The 22,357-nt window shown below is 42.0% G+C and overlaps 1 protein-coding gene and 1 long non-coding RNA gene across 3 annotated transcripts in view; one reads left to right on the forward strand and one right to left on the reverse strand.

Moving 5' to 3' along the window:
- Positions 1-17,832, reverse strand: part of LOC123386241 — a 137,041-nt gene extending 119,209 nt beyond the window's left edge. The window contains exon 1 of the long non-coding RNA XR_006600070.1: positions 17,702-17,832. This is a non-coding gene — a long non-coding RNA (uncharacterized LOC123386241). The remainder of the gene's footprint in view (positions 1-17,701) is intronic.
- The window catches only part of STK32A (serine/threonine kinase 32A), a 133,952-nt gene that overhangs the window by 78,254 nt on the left and 33,341 nt on the right, over positions 1-22,357 (forward strand). For both annotated transcript variants that reach the window (XM_045060660.1, XM_006927743.5), the window contains exons 6-7: positions 11,633-11,670; positions 20,074-20,163. In XM_045060660.1, the coding sequence (XP_044916595.1) occupies positions 11,633-11,670; positions 20,074-20,163 (128 nt within the window). The remainder of the gene's footprint in view (positions 1-11,632; positions 11,671-20,073; positions 20,164-22,357) is intronic.

Here is a 22,357-nt window from a genome sequence, read left to right on the forward strand (position 1 = left end):
AAATTGGGGTTCGATGATCAAGGAAGAAGATGGGACAAATTTCATTATCTCCTATAGCTAGGCAGCGTGGCAGGGTAGAAAAGAGCAGAGATGTTGGCACCAGGTGGCCTGGGCCTGAATTCTAGCCCGGTCATGTATGACTGTGGCCAGAGAGGATATTTTCAGCTCTGGAGCTGAAATGGAGCAAATTGCTTTTTGCCTCGAAATGAATATTCCTTTACTTTATTTAACTTAAACACAAACGGGGGGCCTGGGTGGCTCAGTTAAGCATCCTACTTTGGCTCAGGTCATGATCTCACAGTTTGTGGGTTTGAGCCCCACGCTAGGCTCTGTGCTGATAGCTCAGAGCCTGGAGCCTGCTTCAGATTCTGTGTCTCCCTCTCTGTCCCTCCCGTGCTCATGATCTGTCTCTCTCAGAAATAAATAAAAGGATTAAAAAAGAAAAAACCCTTCATGACAGTTATGATCAATAGATGAACACTTTTTGGTCTCTCTTACTTTGGTACACTTTTTCCCTTCCTCTTACTAGTACATTTCTTTCCCTAAAATCTCTTTGGATTAAGGCAAAGACCCAGGAGACCCAAGTTCAGGCCGGCCACTATAGTTGGGGGATTTGGTTCAGGTCCTTAACACTGTGTCCTAGCTTACCTGGTTGTAGAATGGGTAAATATGACCTAGGTTTCTATCTGTGTGAATCAAATTGAATAATGGCAGTGAATGAGCATTGGCTAATGCTAAGCAGCAAGGCAAGAATCCTTGTCATTAAACATTCTGCCTGGGGGGACTACAAGTTGGCTAAAAATCTCCAGTGAGTGGGACGGTATACTTGTCAAACAGGAGGATCTGTACTGTTGAGTCTGTACCATCAGGATAAGCGTGATTCACCTTCCTAGAACAACAGATTTACTCCACAGTAAGACATGAAGAACTTTACTTTTACATTAAAAGAGGTATGGGTAACTTCTAGAGTAGGGTGGAAAAGATAAATGATTTTCAAATATACAATAGAAACTATGAAAAAAAATTAAACTTGCTGCAGGCTAATTTGAGCCACATGACAGACCCCCAGGTATAGGAGGACATTCTTCTCTCTCCTTAGGAGGAGTAAAATATAAACATTTAAGATATAAACCAAGATTGCACGTCACAGTCTCTGGTCATACCCCAGCTCTAGCATATAATCTTGGGCAAGTAATTTAAACTCTCTGAGCTACCCCTTCTTCATCTGCAAAAATGGGTGTAATATCTAAGTTAGGGGGCTGTTGTGAGCAATAAAAGATATTCTGTCTAGGGACACCTGACTGGCTCAATTGGTTAAGCCTCTGATCTCGGTTCAGGTTGTGATCTCACGGTTCATGAGCTTGAGCCCCGTGTCTGGCTCTACGCTGACAGCTCAGAGCCTGGAACCTGCTTTGGATTCTGTGTTTCCCTCTCTCTTTGCCCCTCCCCACTTGCTCTCTCTTTCTCTCTCTCTCTCAAAAATAAATAAACATTTAAAAAAATTTTTTAAAAGATACATTGTCTATCAAGTTGCTGCCGCAGCATGGACAATAAATGGCAGCTAGAACCATTCTATTACTCATGGGAAGTAGAGCAGTTTGCCAAATTTTATTTTCAACCCTTCTCAAACACCCTCCTCAAAGGCCCTCCTTTTCAACAGCACAGACACTTGTAATTAAAGAGTTAGTTGGCCTCATGCTCTGAACCTATTTGCCCTCCTAGTTAAAATAACCGAGTGAGCAATAGTGGAAAAACCATGAAGTTTAAATGCAGTCTCTGCCATTTATGAGCTGTATGACAGTAGGTAAGTCAGGGAGCTGGCTTTTAGGGAACCTCTGTGAGAAGCTTGGGTGGCTCACAGAAGGTCAGGGCTCAAAGGTTTTTGAAAGGTCAGGTGGGAAGGTTAGTTCCTCTGCTGCACTACACCCTTGCTATATTGCTGCCAAACACTTATCCAGCCTCCGTGACAATATCCACATCACATTTTAAGATTTTGTGATAGTTCACGCCAACTTTGGAAGTGTCTGACTATTAAGAAGTTCTTTCTGAGAGGCTGGCTTAAGTGCTTATTTGTAACTCCCTCAACTGGTCTCTAGTGAAGAACTGTCATCTTTTTTCACCAAAGGGTCCATTAACATCTGGTCTCTACTGCCCTTCCCCATTACCAGAGAAACCTATCTTCCTTGGGTGAATGCCTTGACAAGTCAGTTATGTTGTGGGGATTGGAGAAGAGTCAGATGCTGGGATGGGGGTCCAGTGCTCTAGCTTGTGTTGTGCTAAGTGGACATATAAGCTAAATTATTACGGACAACGGAGAAGTTCAGCAGTCATGGGAGAAGACACCTGAGAGAAGAAAGATATGATGAGTGTACTATTATCCTGAACGGCACTTTGAGAAAACAAAAAAAATTCAAAAAGGGATCCTGTATCACATTTTTATGGATGGTAAAATCACTGCCCTCAGCTCCTGATCAATATATAATTGCATTATGTATTAATGAAATGAATAAATGAACAGCGGTGCTATCTATGAAAAACCAGCACACCCAAAATGAATATGCCAACAATGTATATGTACACACACATATATTTATTACTACAGAATATATTTGTAACTCATATTCCCTCGAACAAACTGTGGGAAATGCTGGAGTTGAACAAAAACAAAAACAAAAAAGCAGGCAGAAAGTTGCTAAAGAATAAATCTTAAAAATGCTCATCATAGTAAGAAAACAAACAAACCACTGTAACTATGTGCGGTGATGGATAATAACTAGACTTATTGTGGTGATCATTTCACAATATATCTAAGTATAGAATCATTATGTTATATACCTAAAACTAATATAATGTTGTATGTCAATTATATCTCAATTTAAAAATGAAATTTAAATTTTTTTTTTATTTTTTAAAAAAATTTTTTTTTCAGCGTTTTTATTTATTTTTGGGACAGAGAGAGACAGAGCATGAACGGGGGAGGGGCAGAGAGAGAGGGAGACACAGAATCGGAAACAGGCTCCAGGCTCCGAGCCATCAGCCCAGAGCCTGACGCGGGGCTCAAACTCACGGACCGCGAGATCGTGACCTGGCTGAAGTCGGACACTTAACCGACTGCGCCACCCAGGCGCCCCTAAATTTAAATTTTTTTAATGTTTATTTTTGAGAGAGGGAGAGGGAGAGACAGAGCATGAGGGGGGAGGGACAGAGAGAGAGAGAGACACAGAATCTGAAGCAGGCTCCAGGCTCTGAGCTGTCAGCACAGAGCCCAACACGGGGCTTGAACTCACAAACTGCGAGATCATGACCTGACCCAAAGTCTGACACTCAACCGACTAAGCCACCCTGGTGCCCCTAAAAAACATGAAATTTAAATTAAAATAAAATAGAATCCACCAGTTAGTAAGAAAGAAATGGAGGATGTACCTGACCCACAATCTCATTCCAGCACTCTTCACTTCTGCCGCCTCTTCTAAACTACATGTTTCTGCTTACAATCATCCCTTACATCCTTCTATCCCCATCTCACTTGTTTCTTAACATAGGTCTGTTTATGTGATCAATAGGCTTTGTTTGATGTCTTAAATAATATATTATAGAATTGTATGTATAATATTTTTTCCACTCAAGAACTTAGAGAGGACTCAATCTAAGAGCTCATTATGTAACAAAGAATGAAACCCGAAGTGTAGACCTGTCAGAAAGCCATGGTCACTGAAGGGGTTGATTGTGGTTTGGATACACTGATTTTCTTGCTCCCTGTTCTCACAATACCCCATATAGGATTGCAGGGTGAACAACTTGATTCCAGGGTAGGTGCAGTGAAGGGATGTAATTAGCCTATTAAGCTCTACTAATGTCTTGTAAAGTCATTCAAGTGAGAACAGAAGATCTATCAGTTCCGCCTTGGACCCTGCCACAGGGAGCATTGTATTTCTACATTACTATTTATAGTTCCCACAGTAGGCATCAGCTGATTCAGCCTTTTCTATTTCATCAAATCAAGACACAAAGAAGAATTTTTACAGAATGTGTGTGTCCCTAGACCTGAATTTTATCACCCAAAATTCTGTAGCTCCTCTCTGAAATCATGGACTCTGCAGAAATCACTTCTTTCTTCTCTTTACTGTAATATACAAAAATGATCATTGTATTTATGATGCATCGGGCATAAAGAAAAGGGGATTTTTTCTCTTATTCTTTAAAAAATACTTACTTATTTTGAGAGAGAGAGAACACAAGCAGGAGAGAGATAGACAGAGAGGAGAGAGAGAATCCCTACTCAGAGCTAGATCCCACAAACCGTGTTATCATGACCAGAGCCAAAATCAAGAAGGGGATGCTCAACCAACTGAGCCACCCAGCCACCCATCCTCTCTCTCTTCTTAAGGGGAAAAGAGATGTATGGTTTATTATTCCAGAAGTTTGAGAAGGCAAGGGACTTGTTATGACCAATATTTACTTAAGCCCTTGCTTTCTTTTGAGCACTTTTATGTGCCTGGGAGCTATAGCATTGAACAATACAGAAAAGATATCCTTTCCCAGAGAACTTGCATTCCAATGGAGGTAGAAAAACCATAAATAAATAAGAAAACAGTACTGTGCTGAACATAAGATGGAGGTGAAGAGATAAGGACGGAGGGAAGGCTACTGTAGATTGAGTGGTCAGGAAAGAACCTTGGAGGAGATGATGTTTTGCCAGAGATCTGAAATGACAGGAAGCGCCAAGCCAAGTGGAGGTCTAGGAGAACAGGACTGCAGGCAGAGGGGGCCATCTGTGCAAAGGAGACCAGGCCAGACCAGTGCAGCTGGAGCATGGTGTGTGGCAGGGAGAGGATGCTATTACGTGTAGCTCAGGGCTGTGCGGGGCTAGAACACGTAAAGGGCATATATGCCAGAGGTAAATGGTTTGGATTTTATTCCATGGAGGTTGGGAGCCAGAGAATGTTGTGCAGGGAACATGTATGTAATGAAAAACACCACTCTGGGTGGTATGTGGTCAGTGGATCGTCAGGAGACAATAGGAGAAGCAAGAAGAAGGTACTGCTGCAATGCTTCAACTGACAGATGATGATGGTGGCAGTGGAAATGGGAATGATAATATTTATTTATTTAAGTTTATTGTCCACAAAAAACACATCAAGTAAAAGCTATCATTTTAACTATTTTCAAGTGACAGAGTACATTCACACTGTTGTACGGCCATCACCCTCCATCTCTAGAACTTCCTCATCATCCCAAACTGAAACTCCATATGCATTCAACATAAGTTAACATTTATGTTCTCTTCACCCCAGCCCTTGGTAACCACCGTTGTCTTTTCTGTCTCTGTCAATTGGACTATTCTAAGTACCTCACGTAAGTGGAATCACACCATGTTTCTTCTTATGTGTCTGGCATATTTCACTTAGCATATAATGTCTTCAAGGTTCATCTGTGTTGTAGCATGATCAGAATTTCATTCCTTTTTAAAGCTGAACTCCATTGTATGTGTACACCACATTTTGTTAATCCATTCCCCCATAGATGGATATTTGGTTTGTTTCTACATCTTGACCACTGTGAATAGTGCTGCTATAAACACAGATAGACAATTATCTGTTCAAGTCTGCTTTTCAATTCTTTGGGGTATATACCCATAGAAAGAGAATTGTGGGATCATATGTTAGTTTCCAGGTTTAATTTTTTAAGGAACCACCATACTGTTTTCAATCATTCCATTTCAAAGGTACAGTTATCAAGAGTTGTTGAAGGACTGGTGTTATGAGTTAAAAAAAAGAAAAGAATTAAGAGTGATATAAAGATATTCAGTTTTACAATGGGAGAATTATGGACTAGGTACTAGGGTAAGGAATTCTGGAATAAGAGGGTTTGGGTGGTTATGTGGGACGTGCGTAAATATCAGAGGTTCTCTTTAAAACATGTTATATTTATCATGGCTGTTAGACATACAGATGGAAACATCAGGCAGCAAGTTTGGTACATTATTAATCCAGAATTCCAGGGTCAGTGATGGATGTCAGATATATATAGTATATATATTTTATTTATATATATAATATATATTTATTATATTTTATTAATATAAATATATTTATATATAAAAACATATATATTTAAAATCACAGGACTAAATGAAATCATTTAAGTGCAAAGTAGGTTTATGTATGACTGAGCTTTGGGCAATCTCAGCATTTAGAGGTGGAACCAAGAAGATACCAGCAAACAAGACTGAGGAGGAATCTCTGTGGCAAAAGGAAAACCAGGAGAAAGGGGATTTTTGCAAGCCACGAGAACCAAGTATGTCAGAAGGGAAGGAACGATCCATCCACTGAGAAGTGAAGCATGACAAATAAAAGTGCACCCACTGGATTTGGCAAGCTGGAGGTCATCGATGTACTTGGCATAGGCAATTTCAGGAGGTAGAGGGGACGGAAGCCTCATTAGAATGGGCTGAAGAGGAGAATGGAGACACTGTTTCTAATTTCTCACCTATTAACAACCCAATCCACAGGTGTTATTGCAAAGGAAAATAGTAAAATGGGACAATAAGTGGAGGTGGCTGTCTATCAAGGAAGGTATTTCCAAGAGACTCGATCATATCATTCTTCTTACAAGAGGAGTAGAAAGAGATAGGAGTATAGGAGATAGTGTAGGAGAAGGAAGCAAATACCTGGCTGAGAGAAATCCACGAGAAGGTGAGAGGAGATAAAATCCAGAGCCCTCAGGAGAACAGTTGTCTGGGGCAGCTGCAGGGACTTTTCATCCAGTATAACTGGAGGGAAAGCCGGGAGTATGGATACAGAAATAGAGAGGTTGGTATAGACTTAGTGGTAGATAGTTCTCTTGTCTTTGTGAAGTAAGGAGATTTAGTAATCAACTGAAAGTGGGGAGCGGGGAGGAAGTGGAAGAGACCTGAGGGGCAATGAAGAAACACAAAGTAGTCCTTTTAGGGAAGGCATCATGCTATGGCTTGGCACACTGGTTCTGGCTTGCGATAGTAGCCAAGAATTTAAATTTTTTTTAAGTTTAATTTATTTATTTTGTGACAGAGACAGCATAAGTGGGGGAGGGGAGAGAGAGGGAGAGGGAGAGAGAATCCCAAGCAGGCTCCCCACCATGAGTGCAGAGCCCAGTGTGGGGCTCAAACCCACGAACTGTGAAATCAAGGCCTGAGCCGAAATCAAGAGTCAGACACGTAACTGACTGAGCCATCCAGGAGTCCCTGTAGCCATGAATTTAAATGAGAAGTCAATAGTACTTATGTCTGTTTCTAGCAAAGTTCAGGAGCTTGGCTGTAGGTGAGAAGCATCAGGGCATTGGGTTTAACCAATACTGGTTTTTGTTTTGTTTGTTTGTTTGTTTTGTAACATGAAGGAATATTTATTCATTCATTTATTTATTTATTTAATATAATTTATTGTCAAGTTAACTAACATGGTGTATACAGTGTGCTCTTGGTTTGGGGGGTAGATTCCCATGATTCACTGCTTATATACAACACCCAGTGCTCATCTCAACAAGGCCCAATACTGGGGTTTTAATATGTGAGCACAATCAAAGGGAATAAGAGAATTAAAGATTTGTACAAGGAATGTTAACAATGGCTGTGGAAGGGAAGTGAGGATAGGAGTGAGAGTTTTGATGTAGAAATGCAAGGTGACAAAGTCAGTAATTGATGGTGTCAGTGTGCTACATGTGTCAGCTTGGGAACTGGATTGGAGAGAAGGTCAGGTTGGTCAAAGGCGGGCTGTTGTAATGGCAAAGGGACAATCAGGAAATAGGACTAAGGAAATAATGGGAGCGGATGGATGGAAAGATGATTGGAGGTAATTCAGGGAAGTGAGTGCTAAGGGATTTGATGGCACATCTACATAGACACTGTGATCATCAAGAATGATGAAGAACAAGAAAGAAGGAACTCATTAGTGACCTGCTAACGAGAGGGAGGTTGTATGAGTCCTCCATGTATATTTTAACCAAAGAATTTTGTCAAAAGTAGTAAATGTTGTATTTTTCAAAAGACTTTTCATTCATAAATAAGCTTTTAAGAGGTTCATCATTTAAAATCAGTTTGACATCTTTGGAGGTGGACAGTGCCAGCATGGTATTTCTGAACATGACTGTACATCAGAAGGTACTACAAGTTTCTGTTAGTTTTTGGACAGAGGCCTCGGCCTGCCTGCAGGAGTCCGAGCACCACAGGTCTGAGCCCCAAGGTATTTACAGCCCCCCGGGTGATTCTGAGCATAACCACTGAATTTAACCTTAGTATAGGTCGCCTAAAATGAAAGAAATAGAGTAAGTTCTTTCATGTTTAGCATAACTTGAGCAGGCTAAAGAGATAAGGAAGTAGTGCTTAAGTTGCAGAACTAAAAAACATCAACTTGTTCTATCTGGAATTTTAATAGAGTACATAGGGCTTATTTTCATTCTCTTCTGCTACATGAATAAACAATGTTATCATACTGTGGTTTACCCTGTAGTGACTTAGAAGTGACCTCATCAGGCGCCTGGCTGACTCAGTCAGTAGAGCATGCAACTTTGATCTCAGAGTTATGAGTTCAAGCCCCACGTTGGGTGTAGAGCTTACTTTATGAAGTTACCTCATCACATTTTGGGGAAACTATGTACTCAGAATCTTCATTTATACACTTTATTTTTATGTCAAAATCCCCCCTTTTTAAAATTTGCCCTATATTTTCCTCATAGTCCTCTGAATTTAGTAGTAAATATGCCCCTTTACCACTGTAGTCCTTCTGTCCTGGTTCCTTATGAGCCTTTCTTATCCCCTCCATCCCAGAGAGAACCATATCTCATTTATCTTTATACTCTGTATGTTCTAGCACAGTGGCTATCAAAGTATCTCTGATACTCAGTATCAATATCAGTATACGGTATATCTATCAGATACAGATCAGTATCTCTGATCTCAGTATTATTCTTTAAGCTCCAAGGTAGTTCATGGGAAAGGTGGTGGATATAATGATACATGTCTCTGATAAATATGAAAAATGATGCCCGAAGTGTCCAACCCACATCATTTTTTTTCTCACCAAGCCCTCATAAATTCAGGCAAAGAAATCATTTTGCTTATCTTGCCACCACCCAAATGTCTCGCCTTTTGTCAGGGCTTCTCATTGTCCCCTTTTTGCCTGTCAAAACATAATTGATGCTCACAGATGCAAGTCTGAAAGAAGGAGCAAGAGCCTGCTACCTGATTTACCTTGAGCTTTGGATTGCCAAGAGTGTGTGATGGTACACTATTAATGCTCTGAGTATATACTGTTAGGATTAACCTTCGTGAATGCACCAGAAATTCTCCTGGTATCATTTAGACTTTCATTTACTGCCTATTAAGCCCTGTGAGCCTATGGAATGGAATTTGACATTAATCTAGAAACCATCCCTGACATCAAGGAGTTTATGATCCAGTTGGAGAAAAAATAAATGTAAGCATGACAAATGTATGATGGAAGAAGTATTCCATGCAAAGCATGTAGGAGGGGCCATTGACTCAGCATTGGAAATTCTGGGAAGGCTTCCTGCAAGAAGTGACATTGGAGTTGTGGGGTGAGGGATGAATCTGCTTTTTCTGAGTACAGTGGTAAAAGAGCTCTGATTCAGGTAAACAAACAGCAGAAAGCATCCAGGGGGTGAGGGGGGCAGTGCAGGGAGCATGTGGGGGACCCCATGTGCTTCTATATGGCTGGAGCACAGGAGCCAGATTCTAAAAGGGACTTTGTCTCATATAAGTGAGTTTGGACGTTTCTTGACAATTCTTGAAACAATGGAATCCATCCATGTGTTTGTGGTTGAGTTTGCAATACTGACAGTTTACCCAGAGAAACATGCTGTTTGAGAGGTGCCTGGGGGGCTCAGTCAGTTAAGCATCCGACTTCAGCTCAGGTCATGGTCTCACAGCTCATGAGTTTGGGGCCGGCATCAGATTCTGTGCTGACAGCTCAGAGCCTGGAGCCTGCTTCGGATTCTGTGTCTTCCTCTCTCTCTGCCCCTCCCCTGCTTATGCTCTCTCACTCCCTGTGTCTCAAAAGTAAACAAACATTAAGAAAATTTTTAAATTAAAAAAAAAAAAAGAATTAGTTCCTAGGCCTCTGAGACACAATCTAAAAAAGAAAGAAAGGGGCGCCTGGGTGGCGCAGTCGGTTAAGCGTCCGACTTCAGCAGGTCACGATCTCACGGTCCGTGAGTTCGAGCCCCGCTTCAGGCTCTGGGCTGATGGCTCAGAGCCTGGAGCCTGTTTCCGATTCTGTGTCTCCCTCTCTCTCTGCCCATCCCCCGTTCATGCTCTGTCTCTCTCTGTCCCAAAAATAAATAAACGTTGAAAAAAAAATTAAAAAAAAATAAATAAGAAAGAAAGAGAAAGAAAGAAAGAAAGAAAGAAAGAAAGAAAGAAAGAAAGAAAGAAAGAAAGAAAGAAAGAAAGAAGGAAAGAAACTGTTTAAAACCCCCTGACACTCTTTCTAGCCAACTGTACCCTGCACCAAAGAAAATATACCACGGACACAGATGATCACTTACGAATCCAGAATCAATTTTAAGAATCTAACAAACAAAATAAGAAGATACTCAGAGTTCATGAGACTACCCATGCACCTGCATGGTGGTGTGGCATATACTTTGTCCTGCTTGTAGGCAAGGGTCTTGTTATTTATGAATATTTTCAAGAAAAGAGGACCCTGACAGTGTCTGTCTGTCAAAGGCCAAGGTCACCTTATTCTGGTGACATAAAAGCCACTTGACTAGGCTGAAAACGTGCCCCCAAAACCTATTTCAGAATTTCATCTTTAATGGCTCTTGTGGATTTAGGTTGAAGGGCTTTAATGGAACATTAGAGAAGGGCAGTAAAAACCTGAGAGGGCAGCAGCCAGGGCCCCTACCCACGCCAGTGCTGTCCTCTTATGGAGGAGTGCTGCTTACAGTAATACTCGCGTCTGAGGACTTTGAAAATGCTACAGGCCATTTCTCTAAGTATTTACCATCACACTACTCTCTTCATCGGAAGAGGGTGAGTTCTGTTCCCTCCCGTGGATTTAAGGATCTCGTTAATGTGTGGAAGACTAGGCCAACTCCATTAACCACCCCAGCAATAATATTAAGTAACTAGAGGCATCATAGCATCATCCTTAAAAAGATCCTGATCTCTGCAAGTTTAAAATATAACCATATGATAGATCATTTTTTTCCTTGTTTTCTAGTCTTGACTTTCACTTCAGAGTGACACAGATGAAACCGATAATTAATACTACCACCTCATGGCAATTTAATTGCTCACATGACCCTAGGAGCTCTACTTACATGCTTAAAGTAAAGTACACTACGGAGTCTGAGCTTTCGAAGGAGAGAGACTCAGGCTGTAAGCCCAGTTTGCCCATTTTCCGACTCTGTGGCCTGGAGTTAAGTTGCTTAACCTCTTTGAGCCACAGTTTTCTGATCTAGAAACTGGGGATATTACTGGTAACCATGTCAGGGAGGCACCATGGGAACTGGATGAGCTCACTGTTTCAACCCCACTGAGAACTCTTGTGCATTTCTAGTTTTGCCCTTTAGTTCTGTTCATTTGTTTGTCTAATTATGAGCAACTTTCTCTTTTCTTTTCCTTTTACTCTCCTAGGGATATGAAGCCTGACAATATTTTGCTCGATGAACATGGTAAGTAAATGATTTGTTTGCAATCAACGTGACTTGCATGTAGAACAAAGCACACGGGACAAAAATGATCATCCTCAGCAAAGGAGCATTACACGTGGGAAAGACCCTTGGTGGTTCAGTTAGCTGAGCTCTATGCGCGGATATTTGATGGGTGGGAGGGACAATCTGGGGGGACTTTATTCTTACAGCAGTGGCACAGGACACCAGTATACACTTAAAGAACATTATATAATGAAAAATGTCCCTCTCTTTTCACTTTTCTTCCTCTCCTATTGGTTTCAAGAAAACCATCACAGGTTTTTTTTTTAGTGCTAATTTGCCTTAATATCTTTATGAAAATCATCTCTCTGTTTTTATAAACACAGAAAAGGCCTCAAGGTTAGAGCCCTTGGCAGGCAAGAGTATCTACCGAATTATTATGACACCATTTTGTTCTTGCATCTACTTTTATGCTTTTCTTCTTATGAGGGAGACTTGGTTTCACATTAGCAGAAGAGATCTCAAGTTTTCTGTTCAAAGATTTTTCAGTTACAAGGAACACCAATCAGTTTACAAATGGATAAAGAAAATGTGGTGTGTATATGTGTGTGTATGTATATATATATATATACACACACATATACACGCATATATACACACAATGGAATATGACTATGCAATCAAAAAGAATGAAATATATTAGCTTGGATTTAAATAAGATGTTTTAAATTTTAAAAATTAAAAAGTTAAAAAAAGCCAGTTTAAAGAAAAAGTAGACAGCAGTGTGGGGCACACCCAGATGTGAAAGTGCTACAGGGATATGGCAATGACCGTGAAGGTGACCAGTGGATGCCTAAAGCCCAAGCAACACTGATTACTGATTAAAGGTATCTTGAGAGCAAGCTTTCGCCAGCAATGATTAATGTGTGTCATCTCTTCCCAATGTTTATTTTAATGTATGTTTGCATATATTGGTTCACGAAGGCAGACCTGTAGGACCCACAGCCTGCATGATATAAATGTTCCAGTGGCAGTAAGCTCTTTCTTGTGTGTTTAGGAAGCTGTTGGATGAGGAAGTCCTAAACTGCACAGCTCCTTATTCATTTGACTTTTACAAAAGAGATTTACGGGGGCGCCTGGGTGGCTCAGTCGGTTAAGCGTCCGACTTCGGCTCAGGTCACGATCTCACGGTCCGTGAGTTCGAGCCCCGCGTCGGGCTCTGGGCTGATGGCTCAGAGCCTGGAGCCTGCTTCCGATTCTGTGCCTCCCTCTCTCTCTGTCCCTCCCCTGTTCATGCTCTGTCTCTCTCTGTCTCAAAAATAAATAAACGTTAAAAAAAAAATTAAAAAAAAAAAAGGGATTTACGGTGGGACCGAAACTCCCAAGTACCATCCATTGCTCATTACTTATTTACCTGGGTGCATTTTACACCTGAGTGGCCAGCCCCTACCTGTGCTCGAGGGCTAAGAAACACTTTTGTGTATGACTATGATTTCAAAGCTCAGGGTCATTATTTATTTATGGACTGTCTAAAAAGATTCTTTCCACTTCCTTCCAGGGCCTAATTTCTTCCTTCCCTTTCTACTTCTGACATTTGGGAGCAGATGCTCAGAATCTCAGAAATGTGAGCAATAGTGAGACTTAGCATGAAGGTGACTTTCCTGAGAATACCAGCTGTCCCTGCCTCAAGTAAGAAGCCAGGAGCCTCTCTCACCCTGGTGCAGATAAACTCTGTGGAGCTTCACAATTTTGAGAGGGGCCTTCCCTCGCCCAATGAGGCCACTGTTGCACAGTTTAGAAAAAGGTTCTCTGCCCATCACAGCCTTATGAAGACGCATGGCTGGTCAAGCAGAACACAATTTGGGGTTCTGTCCCCACTTGCTCCCTTATCCGATTGCCTTTATGTACAACAGATTGCTCTACCATTTGTTGAGGTTCTGAAGGGAGATATATAGGTCCTGTTGACCTATAAGACTTTTCAAAATTTACCTTCCATTCAGAGAACAATGTTTTCGTCTTGGCCCTCAAACATGGCTTCATCTTATTTCTAACATCAAGCCATCCTATTCTCTCTCCTTTGACTTCTTTCTCCTCCTCATTTTCTTGTCAACTTGGTGATTGTAGATTATGAGAAAGGTCTAGAAATAAATTAATCTTCAAGTTTACGTGCCCTTAGAAACTACTCTTGTGGGGCGCCTGAGTGGTTTAGTCGGTTAAGCGTCCACCTCTGGATTTTGGTCGTGATCTCATGGTCATGAGATCAAGCCTTGTGTCAGGCTCCATACTGAGCATGAAGCCTGCTTGGGATTCTCTGTCTCTCTTCCTCTGTCCACCCCCCCCCCCTCTAAAATAAAGAAAATTAAATTTAAAAAAAAGAAACTACCTTTGTGAAAGTATAATTGTATAATATTGTAGTTAAGAGTGTGGATTCCAGAGCCAAATTGCCTAAGTTCAAAACCTAGTTCACCCCCTGACTAGCTCTGAGAAATTTCAAAAGACTGTCTAAACTTTCTCTGAATCTTAGTTCTTTGAGGAACCAAAAGAGTAATTAATTCTTAGAGCCGCTGTAAAAACAAACGAGCATACTATTTATAATTTGCTCGATTGCTGTGCCTGCCAGAAGAAAATCACTCAGATGTTAAATATTAACATAATTCCATGAGGTAATAGTGGCTTTCTCCCCTAAAGAAGGAAACTTAGGCCTTAGCATCTTGTTTTATGTGACTGTGTCTGTATTAGATGGTCAGTGAAGCTGGGCATTTACCTGTCTTTACTAAAGAATTCTTTTGATTTCGGAAGAGATATGCCAAATCTTCTGTGCGTCTACTTGTTATGTCTTGTGTTTAAACAGTTTTGTTCAGCCCTAGTTCTCAGGCAACACTTTCAATGGTCTATTCTGCTTTTTCCTTCTGTGCACAGGAGGCTAAGACCATTTATCAGGGCATTTTACTGTTGGTAAGGCTGGGGCTCTGTTGCTTAGGGGAGTAGGAGTGGCCATCTCAGTGGGCCTGAGGGACCATCCAAATCTACACCTAGTACCTAGTGTACTGACCCTTCCATTCATAAGTTTTGGGGTTTCAACAATGACTTAGGAGGACTTTTTGTCTTAATTTCTCATCCTGAACTCACCTGGAGAATAACCACAGTTAGTAAGAGAAACAGTATTTTGGAAGGGAGTGGATATGTGAATGGGATAGAAGCAAACAAGAGAGCTATTTCCAAAACACTGCCCTGGGGATCCCTTTCTGAAGAAAATAATTTTTTAAGGTTATTCGCTGTTTACTCAGATTCTGAAAACCTAAGGCTTTCAGGCATTGCTTGGGGACCGTAATTAACCACTCTTAAATGAACACATTCCTGGTAACTCCCACCCCCCAGCTCATTTTGTAGAGCTCCTCTTGTGAGAATCAGCTGACCCACAAATCGATGCCTGCCTTTTTGAGTGTCTTCTGGTGTGATTTTCCACGTCTCATATATGAAGCCCTCAATTTGTCCTCTGCATCCACAGTTACAGAATGGCACCCCTGATGGGCCATCACATGCACCTTTTGCACTGGGATTTTAGCAGCCGTGGCTGCTGACCGTCTGTCTCTGACATTCCTTCGATGCCTGTTCCTCCAAGCGAGCTGTGTGTCACATCACACTGCTTACATTTTAATTCAGCACCCGTCAGTGACAGGCAGAAACTCTGTTCTATTCTTCCTGATCCATACTGGTTCATATTCATCAGAAAAGACCGATTTAAAGGAACTAAATCCTTTTGTAAAATGGATAATCTTTCCACCACATCAGTGAACATTCAGAATTTGAGTGAAAAAATGTTTTTAATTTAGAACATACCTGTTACTGTCTCCCCCCGCCCTCCCCCCCACACACATGTCTCATTCGCTGTCTCAGAGCCCAAGCTTGGCATTAGATCTTGGATGGCTCATCATCAATTGTCCTGATACATATTTTCATATCCTACCAACTGAAGTACCCCATCCAGTTCTATCAATTCCATGGTGTCTAAATTTTTGTGTTTGTCTTAAATTATTCAGGAAATAAATGCTACATCCAGAGGAGCGATAATGTCTGCCTGGCATAGCTGAGAAAACGACAATTATGGCATCATCTATAATTTAGTTTCCTTAATATCCTCCCTAGTCCCAGGGAACAGAGAAAAGCAAAAACTCACTCGGGGGGTATGAAGAACTAAGCCTACTGCTTGAACAGCTTCATCCTTGCAGAGTCCCAAAATGGGCCTAAATATCAAGTGGGTAGCATCTTTTTAAGAAAAAGATGTTTGTTATATTTGTATTTAATGCATTATAATTATATGTAATGTATAAATTTACATAGAAGTGTATTTATATATTCATAAACATATAATACAATGTATTGTAACATATATATGTTATATATATGTGTGTATATATATTATATATACACATATATATGTATATATGTATATATACACATATATATTATATTATATATAATATACTTATCCTAATATACATTATATGCTCATTATATAATATACATTATGTATTTTTATAAATATCTATATCAATCTATATATATGGAGAGAGAGAATCATAGCACCCTATATTCAAATTCATTAGGTCTCAAATAATCAAATTCGTTAAGTCTCTGGTAGTGCCTAAGGATATGCATTTTTAACAAGAACCCCAGGATGATGTGACACACATACTTTCAGTATCTTCGGGTGGCAGACATGTTTGAAAGTTGGGGAACACCAGCTGACCGGTTATGATGTCCTGGAGACCTGTGTTGAGACAGATCCCCAGGCGGAACACAGGCACAGTGAGAAAAACGTGTAAGTCAAGACAATAATGACAGCTGGAGCAAATGACTCATTACTATCATTTTAGATTTGTAATACGATCCTCTGTCTCAAGGTACAGAGGTGAGAAGACCAGGCAAAACTGCTTTTCTAGGGGCACCCAATCAGGACCTTCTGAGTCCTGTACCTGAAAATCTTCACCCTAAAGTAGCGGTTGTAACTGGGGATGGTTTAGCTCTACTTCCTGTCCCCATAGAGGACACGTGGCAGTGTCTGGAGACGTTTTTGATTGTCAGGATTCCAGCCAGGAGTGGGAAGTGCTGTTGGCATCCATAGTGAACTTCCTGCAATGCTTAGGACAGTCCTCACAGCAAAGAATTACCAGGTCCAAGAGATTGAGAAACTCTGAGTAAGGTCCTGGGCTTATGGTCCCTCATTCCCAAGGCAATTCCCACGTCCCTCAACCAGTGGGCACCTGAGCCTTCCCCTGTGAGTCAGCACTTAGATGCATTTCCACAGCACAGTCGAAACCCGGCAGAGAGACCACCAGGTATGGCAGCATTCTGGGCCTGACCCTGTGGCTTCGGGCCAGTGTCCATGGGCTCTGTGGAGTTCTGCTTGCGTTGTTTGGCTAAGACCACCAGGCTCCACGTTCCAGGAGATCCTGGCCCTCAGACAATTTCTCCCCACCCTTCCTTGTGCACCGTGGCAGGGAAGCAAACTCTGAGCCAACCGGGAAGTGGTTGTTTTAGTGTATCCAGCTCTTTGGCCTTGTGATAAAGCACAAGACGTTTTGGGGAGATTTGTAACCCAATAAAGGGGGCCTGGACAAACTTCTTGATTCTAATCCCAGCTCTGCTACTTCTGAGCCCTGTGAAATTAATTTTTTTAATGTTTTTATTTATTTTTGAGACAGAGAGAGACAGAACATGAGTTCTGAGGGACAGAGAGAGAGGGAGACACAGAGACTCCAGGCTCCGAGCTGTCAGCACAGAGCCCGACGTGGAGCTGGAACTCAAAGACTGTGAGGTCATGACCTGAGCCGAAGTTGGGCGCTCAACCAACTGAGCCACCCAGGCGCCCTGAAATTAACTGAGCCCTGTGAAATTAACCACAAACAACTTTTCCATTAAATAGGGACTATTTCACTAGGCTGCCCTGTTTGAACAATGACCATTAATCAAATAAATGTAAATACTACTGAAAAATAAAATTCAACATTCCTTCAACCAAATTCAAAAGAAATATATAACACGTACTTACCGGGTCAGGATCTTCTACGAAGCCAGGTCCTGTTCTAAAAGAGTGCTCTCACAACTTATTGAGTATCAGAATCACTTGGGAGGCTTGTTCAGACTCTGGGCTCCATCCTCAGTTTCTAATTCAGTAGGCTGTGGGCACAGGGGGAGGGGGGTCGTGCTCCAGAATTTGCATTTCTAACACGTTTCCAGGTGTTGCTGTTGATGCTGGTCTGAGGACCACACTTTCAGAACCATGAGGCTCCAAAACAGCCTCTACCTTTTTTTTTTCCACATGAGATGGATAATCTCAGGATTGGAGCTGGTTTAGGACATCCACTCAGATTAGAGGATCACATGCCTGGCTGCTCCTCTGAACCACCTGTGGAGTTTCTGGTTGTTTTTCACTCAGATTCCTGGCTTTCCTACCATCCCACTGCTAACAGAGTATCCACAGAGTGAGGTCCAGATGTATGCGTTTGCCAAAATGGCACTGAAGTTTCTGATCATGAGAAACGGCAACACTTGAACACTTTCTTCTTCCCAAATGCTGGCTGGCCTAAGTCTGCCCCAGTATTATTTTATCTGATTTCCCCAGTACACTCGTGAGAAAATCCCTGTTATCATTCCAGCTTTACAGAGAAGGTGTCACCTTTTTAAGGTAATACGGCTAGTTAGTGGTAGAACGTGGACTTGAAACCAGGCATTCTGACTCCACAGAACAAGCTCGTAACTACCATGTCTCCAGGCTGACCTGATCTGGATCAATGAGCCCCGTGCACATGACCCGTGGGAAGAAAGAAAGAACCAAACAGAGACAATTTAGGCAGTGATAGAAGACCTACCAGAATTGTTTGTTAGTAGGGGTGCCTAGGTGGCTCAGTCGGTTAGGCATGTGACTTTGGCTCAGGTTATGACCTCCTGGTTCTTGAGCTCGAGCCCCACGTCAGGTTCTGTGCTGACAGCCTGGAGCCTCCCGTGGATTCTGTGTCCCCCTCTCTCTGACCCTCCCGCACTCACATTCTCTCTCTCAAAAATAATAAAAATTTAAAAAAATCATCTGTTGGTACTATTCAGGCAAGAATACGTTCACTTTCAGCTAGACACATGCTATTCTTACTTTATTAAAATGTCATCACACAAGCGACACAAAACACCATTTTGCACAAAACAAAACCCCAGCAAGAAAGGCAGTGAGATTTGTCTTTAGCAGAGGCTGGGTGCTATGAGGGAGCAGATCGAGAAGTTCGGCAGTGGGGAGTGTGGACCGTGAGTCGTGGAAACAGGAGCAGATGACATCTTCTCCGATTACAGCCAGGTCGCATCACAACCACAGAGCATGTAAATGGAAATGCCAACACTTCAAGGTCCTCCAAAAGCATGTGAATTTTGTGCCAACAGCTAACATAACGGGCTTATTGGCCTGAGCTTCTGCTACTGCCCTCTTCCTCCTTGCAGCTGGAAATGCAGGGACCCTAACACTCTCTGCAGAGTGTGCTGATGGCAGGGATGAAGTGTTAGACTCCCACTCTGTGGCCATGAGTGTCAGAGCTGGGAGAGACTCTAGAGATGATTAGTCCACTCTTTTCTTTTTTCTTTTCTTTTTCTTTTCTTTTCTTTTTCCTTCTCTTTTCTTTTGTTTTTCAAAAAGAAACTCGAGTTCAGCATAGGGAAGGGACTCGGGAGTCTTTCATGTATTAAGGGCAGAGTTCAGGGCAGAAATCAGGTCTCTTGGCTCCCAGCCTAGGGCTCATGATACAGCCTCTTTATGAATAAAACTTGGCTTTTTTTGCCCCTGCCTTCGCCCCCAAACATTTTGTTGGGAGCGGAGAGAGGACAACCTAAACTATCACACAAAAATGCTAATAATATTTCAGAAAAATGAGGAGGGAAAAGGACTCTTTCTTGGCAAAAATAAATAAATAAATACATGTGTCCATGTTCGCGTCAGCTTTATAGTGACGATATTTAGCTCTGGAAAAAAAAATCCCATAGGAGACACTTGGAAAATGCTTGGAAATTCGATACTTAGAATAGCTTTTGGCTGCCTCCCTCTTGATGCTCTCAGGTGATACCAACTTAAAACGTTGCCAACAAAACGTTGTAAGTGGGACTACCAGAGTGTGAGCTCTTAAACACCTAGGGTAGAGAGATTGAGCTGCAGACTACCATCAGATCCTCAGTTTGGCTTATGTGTTCTGGCCGCCGGAGAGTTGCTGGCTGAAGACCCTGCTGGTCTTGAGGACAGAATAATTGTGCCACTACTGCCTGTACCCAATGGCAACAGGCGTGTAAGAACTGACAGACCAAGCTTCCAGAGGCTCTCAGGGAGAAGCGTGGTTGCGGCACTGAGTTGAATGGGACTTAACATTCTGTGTGGTGCTTTTGTCTCGCCAGGACACGTGCACATCACAGACTTCAACATCGCGGCGATGCTGCCCAGGGAGACGCGGCTCACCACCGTGGCGGGCACCAAGCCTTACATGGGTATGGGCTTCGCGAGTGGCGGGGTTAAAGAGCAAGGCTTTTGTTTTAAATTTGGTAGACATTTAGTCCGGGTCCAATAATCCGTAGGCATTTGCAGCTGGAAATGCCAAGTACCTCTCTGACTTTACCGGGGAAGCTTCTGATTTCCCAGGTCGGAGATGAGCCTCAGGATTTTCCATTTAGCAAGCACCCAATCTGATCTTGATTCGGGAGGGCCAGTGATGACACTTCGAAAGACTGTTTTATGAGTTATTTAGGACAGCTTCTACCCACTTCCTAACAAAGAATAGTAGTGGATTGAATAAATGTCTACTAATTGCCTCTATGTGCTTAGCAGGGTATCAGGTACAGGTGACTCTGCAATGAGCAAAACACACAAGATCTCCAGCTCATAGAGCTTACTTTCTAGTGAGAAGAGTTTCAACAAATAGAATCAAATAGAAGTTAAATGCAGTAACAAATCAGATGGTAATAAGTGACGTAAGTATTACTCTACCCGTCATTTGCATATCCCTACATTACATACATAGGGCTGTAAAGTTCACACAGTGCCTCCCACTTGCTATTTTGCTTTTAGTTTTAACACCACGACAAACCCATGAGTTCTCCTTTTGAAAGATGGAGAACTGGATTTTTCCTGAAGATTCAAAATATACCCAGAGGGAGACTAAAAGGCTAAGGTTAGGTGCCAAAATTGTCAACAAGGTCTCACATTTAATTATGTTAACACTCACAAATTACTGCACATTGTAAGTGCTGTTGTTGGAGATGGCATCTGTGTGTAGACACCAATCTGGCTGAATTAGCCCTGTCTCTCCCCTCCACCCCCAGAGATGTAAAGACAGAACTATGGCCCTTTCCCCAAAAGTGTTCAGCAAGAGGGACTTTTCCCTTCTTCCCACTATTCCCAAGACAGGTGAGACAGACCTCAAGAGAATTGTCGGTAACGTCTGTGTGCAGCTGTGAGAATAGTGACCTGGTTTTCCAGTCTTAGTCAATGTCTGGTTCATCACTGCACTTGCTGACTGTTCCTGGTACTAATGGAGCCTGAGCTATCCCTGGAGGGTTGATAAGTTTGGAGTTCAGTCTTCCTGGGGACCATAACATCAGGAGACAGATAGGTAGCAGTGTGTGAGTGTGTGTTGGGGTGAGGGATATGGATTAGCCACAGGATGGGATCCAGTAGACTGGAGGGAGGGAGGTTCCGGTCAGCGTGGCTTACTAGAAACACCACCAGTTCTAGTAGTGCTCAACTATACCAGAATCTTGGAGGTGACACCCAAGGGTAGGGTCATTTAAAAGCTCTTCAGGTAATGCTGCCGTGTAGCCAGACTTGAGAGGCTCTGTCACGGATCGTGAGCCAGGTCGGCTACTAGAAGCAACTAAAGAGAGATCACCCTGGGGCAGGGACACAGCATTTGTGTTAGGATTGCTGTGCCTCCAGTATCCTTCTTCCATGTCCTAAAATAAATGGTACTTTCTGGGAAAAGGGAGAAGGGATATGAGAGACAGATTGGCTGTCTCCACATCAGGATGGCTGAATCCAGCTGCGTGACATGGGGAGGCTCTGGATCAGATACATTAGTCTTTAAATTCGTAGGACGGCATTTTAAAGTATCTGAAGTAGATGTTTTAATAAGCAAACAGAATTTAAATGTTTTAAGCCACAGACTGCACTATCTTTGAGGGAGCCCCCTACCCAACAAAAATGGGAAGATAGACACTGCATAGTTCTTGGCAACTGATAAAAGGATAAACACTATTTATGCTTCTACCCTAATTAGTTGAGATGCTTAGAACAGATGATGCCCCTGGTTAAACCAGTGGAATTAGGAGGTAGAACGAACTGTACTGACTAGATATGGTCAGAGTAATTTATGAGCAAAAAATCTGAACTTGAAATCAAGGGTAAGAGCAAAGCCACTTCTTTTAATATCTCATTCTCTTCCTCATGTAACTAGAGAGAGGAAAAGAAAACCCCCACATGCAGGGCCACCTCACTTTCCAAGAGAAAGAAATCCTCTATGGGAAAAAATGAGTCTTCTTTTAGATGATATTTGAACAACTAGAAATGTCCTGGCTTCCTATTACCAGTGGGGGGAATAAATCTCCTTTGTCACTTCTAAAATAATGGACACATATAATTCAGCCTATTTTCTGCTTAAAACCCACAGTACTCAGATGATAAAAGGGA

Source organism: Felis catus, chromosome A1 (genome assembly GCF_018350175.1).
Source record: "Felis catus isolate Fca126 chromosome A1, F.catus_Fca126_mat1.0, whole genome shotgun sequence".
Classification (NCBI taxonomy): Eukaryota; Metazoa; Chordata; class Mammalia; order Carnivora; family Felidae; genus Felis; species Felis catus.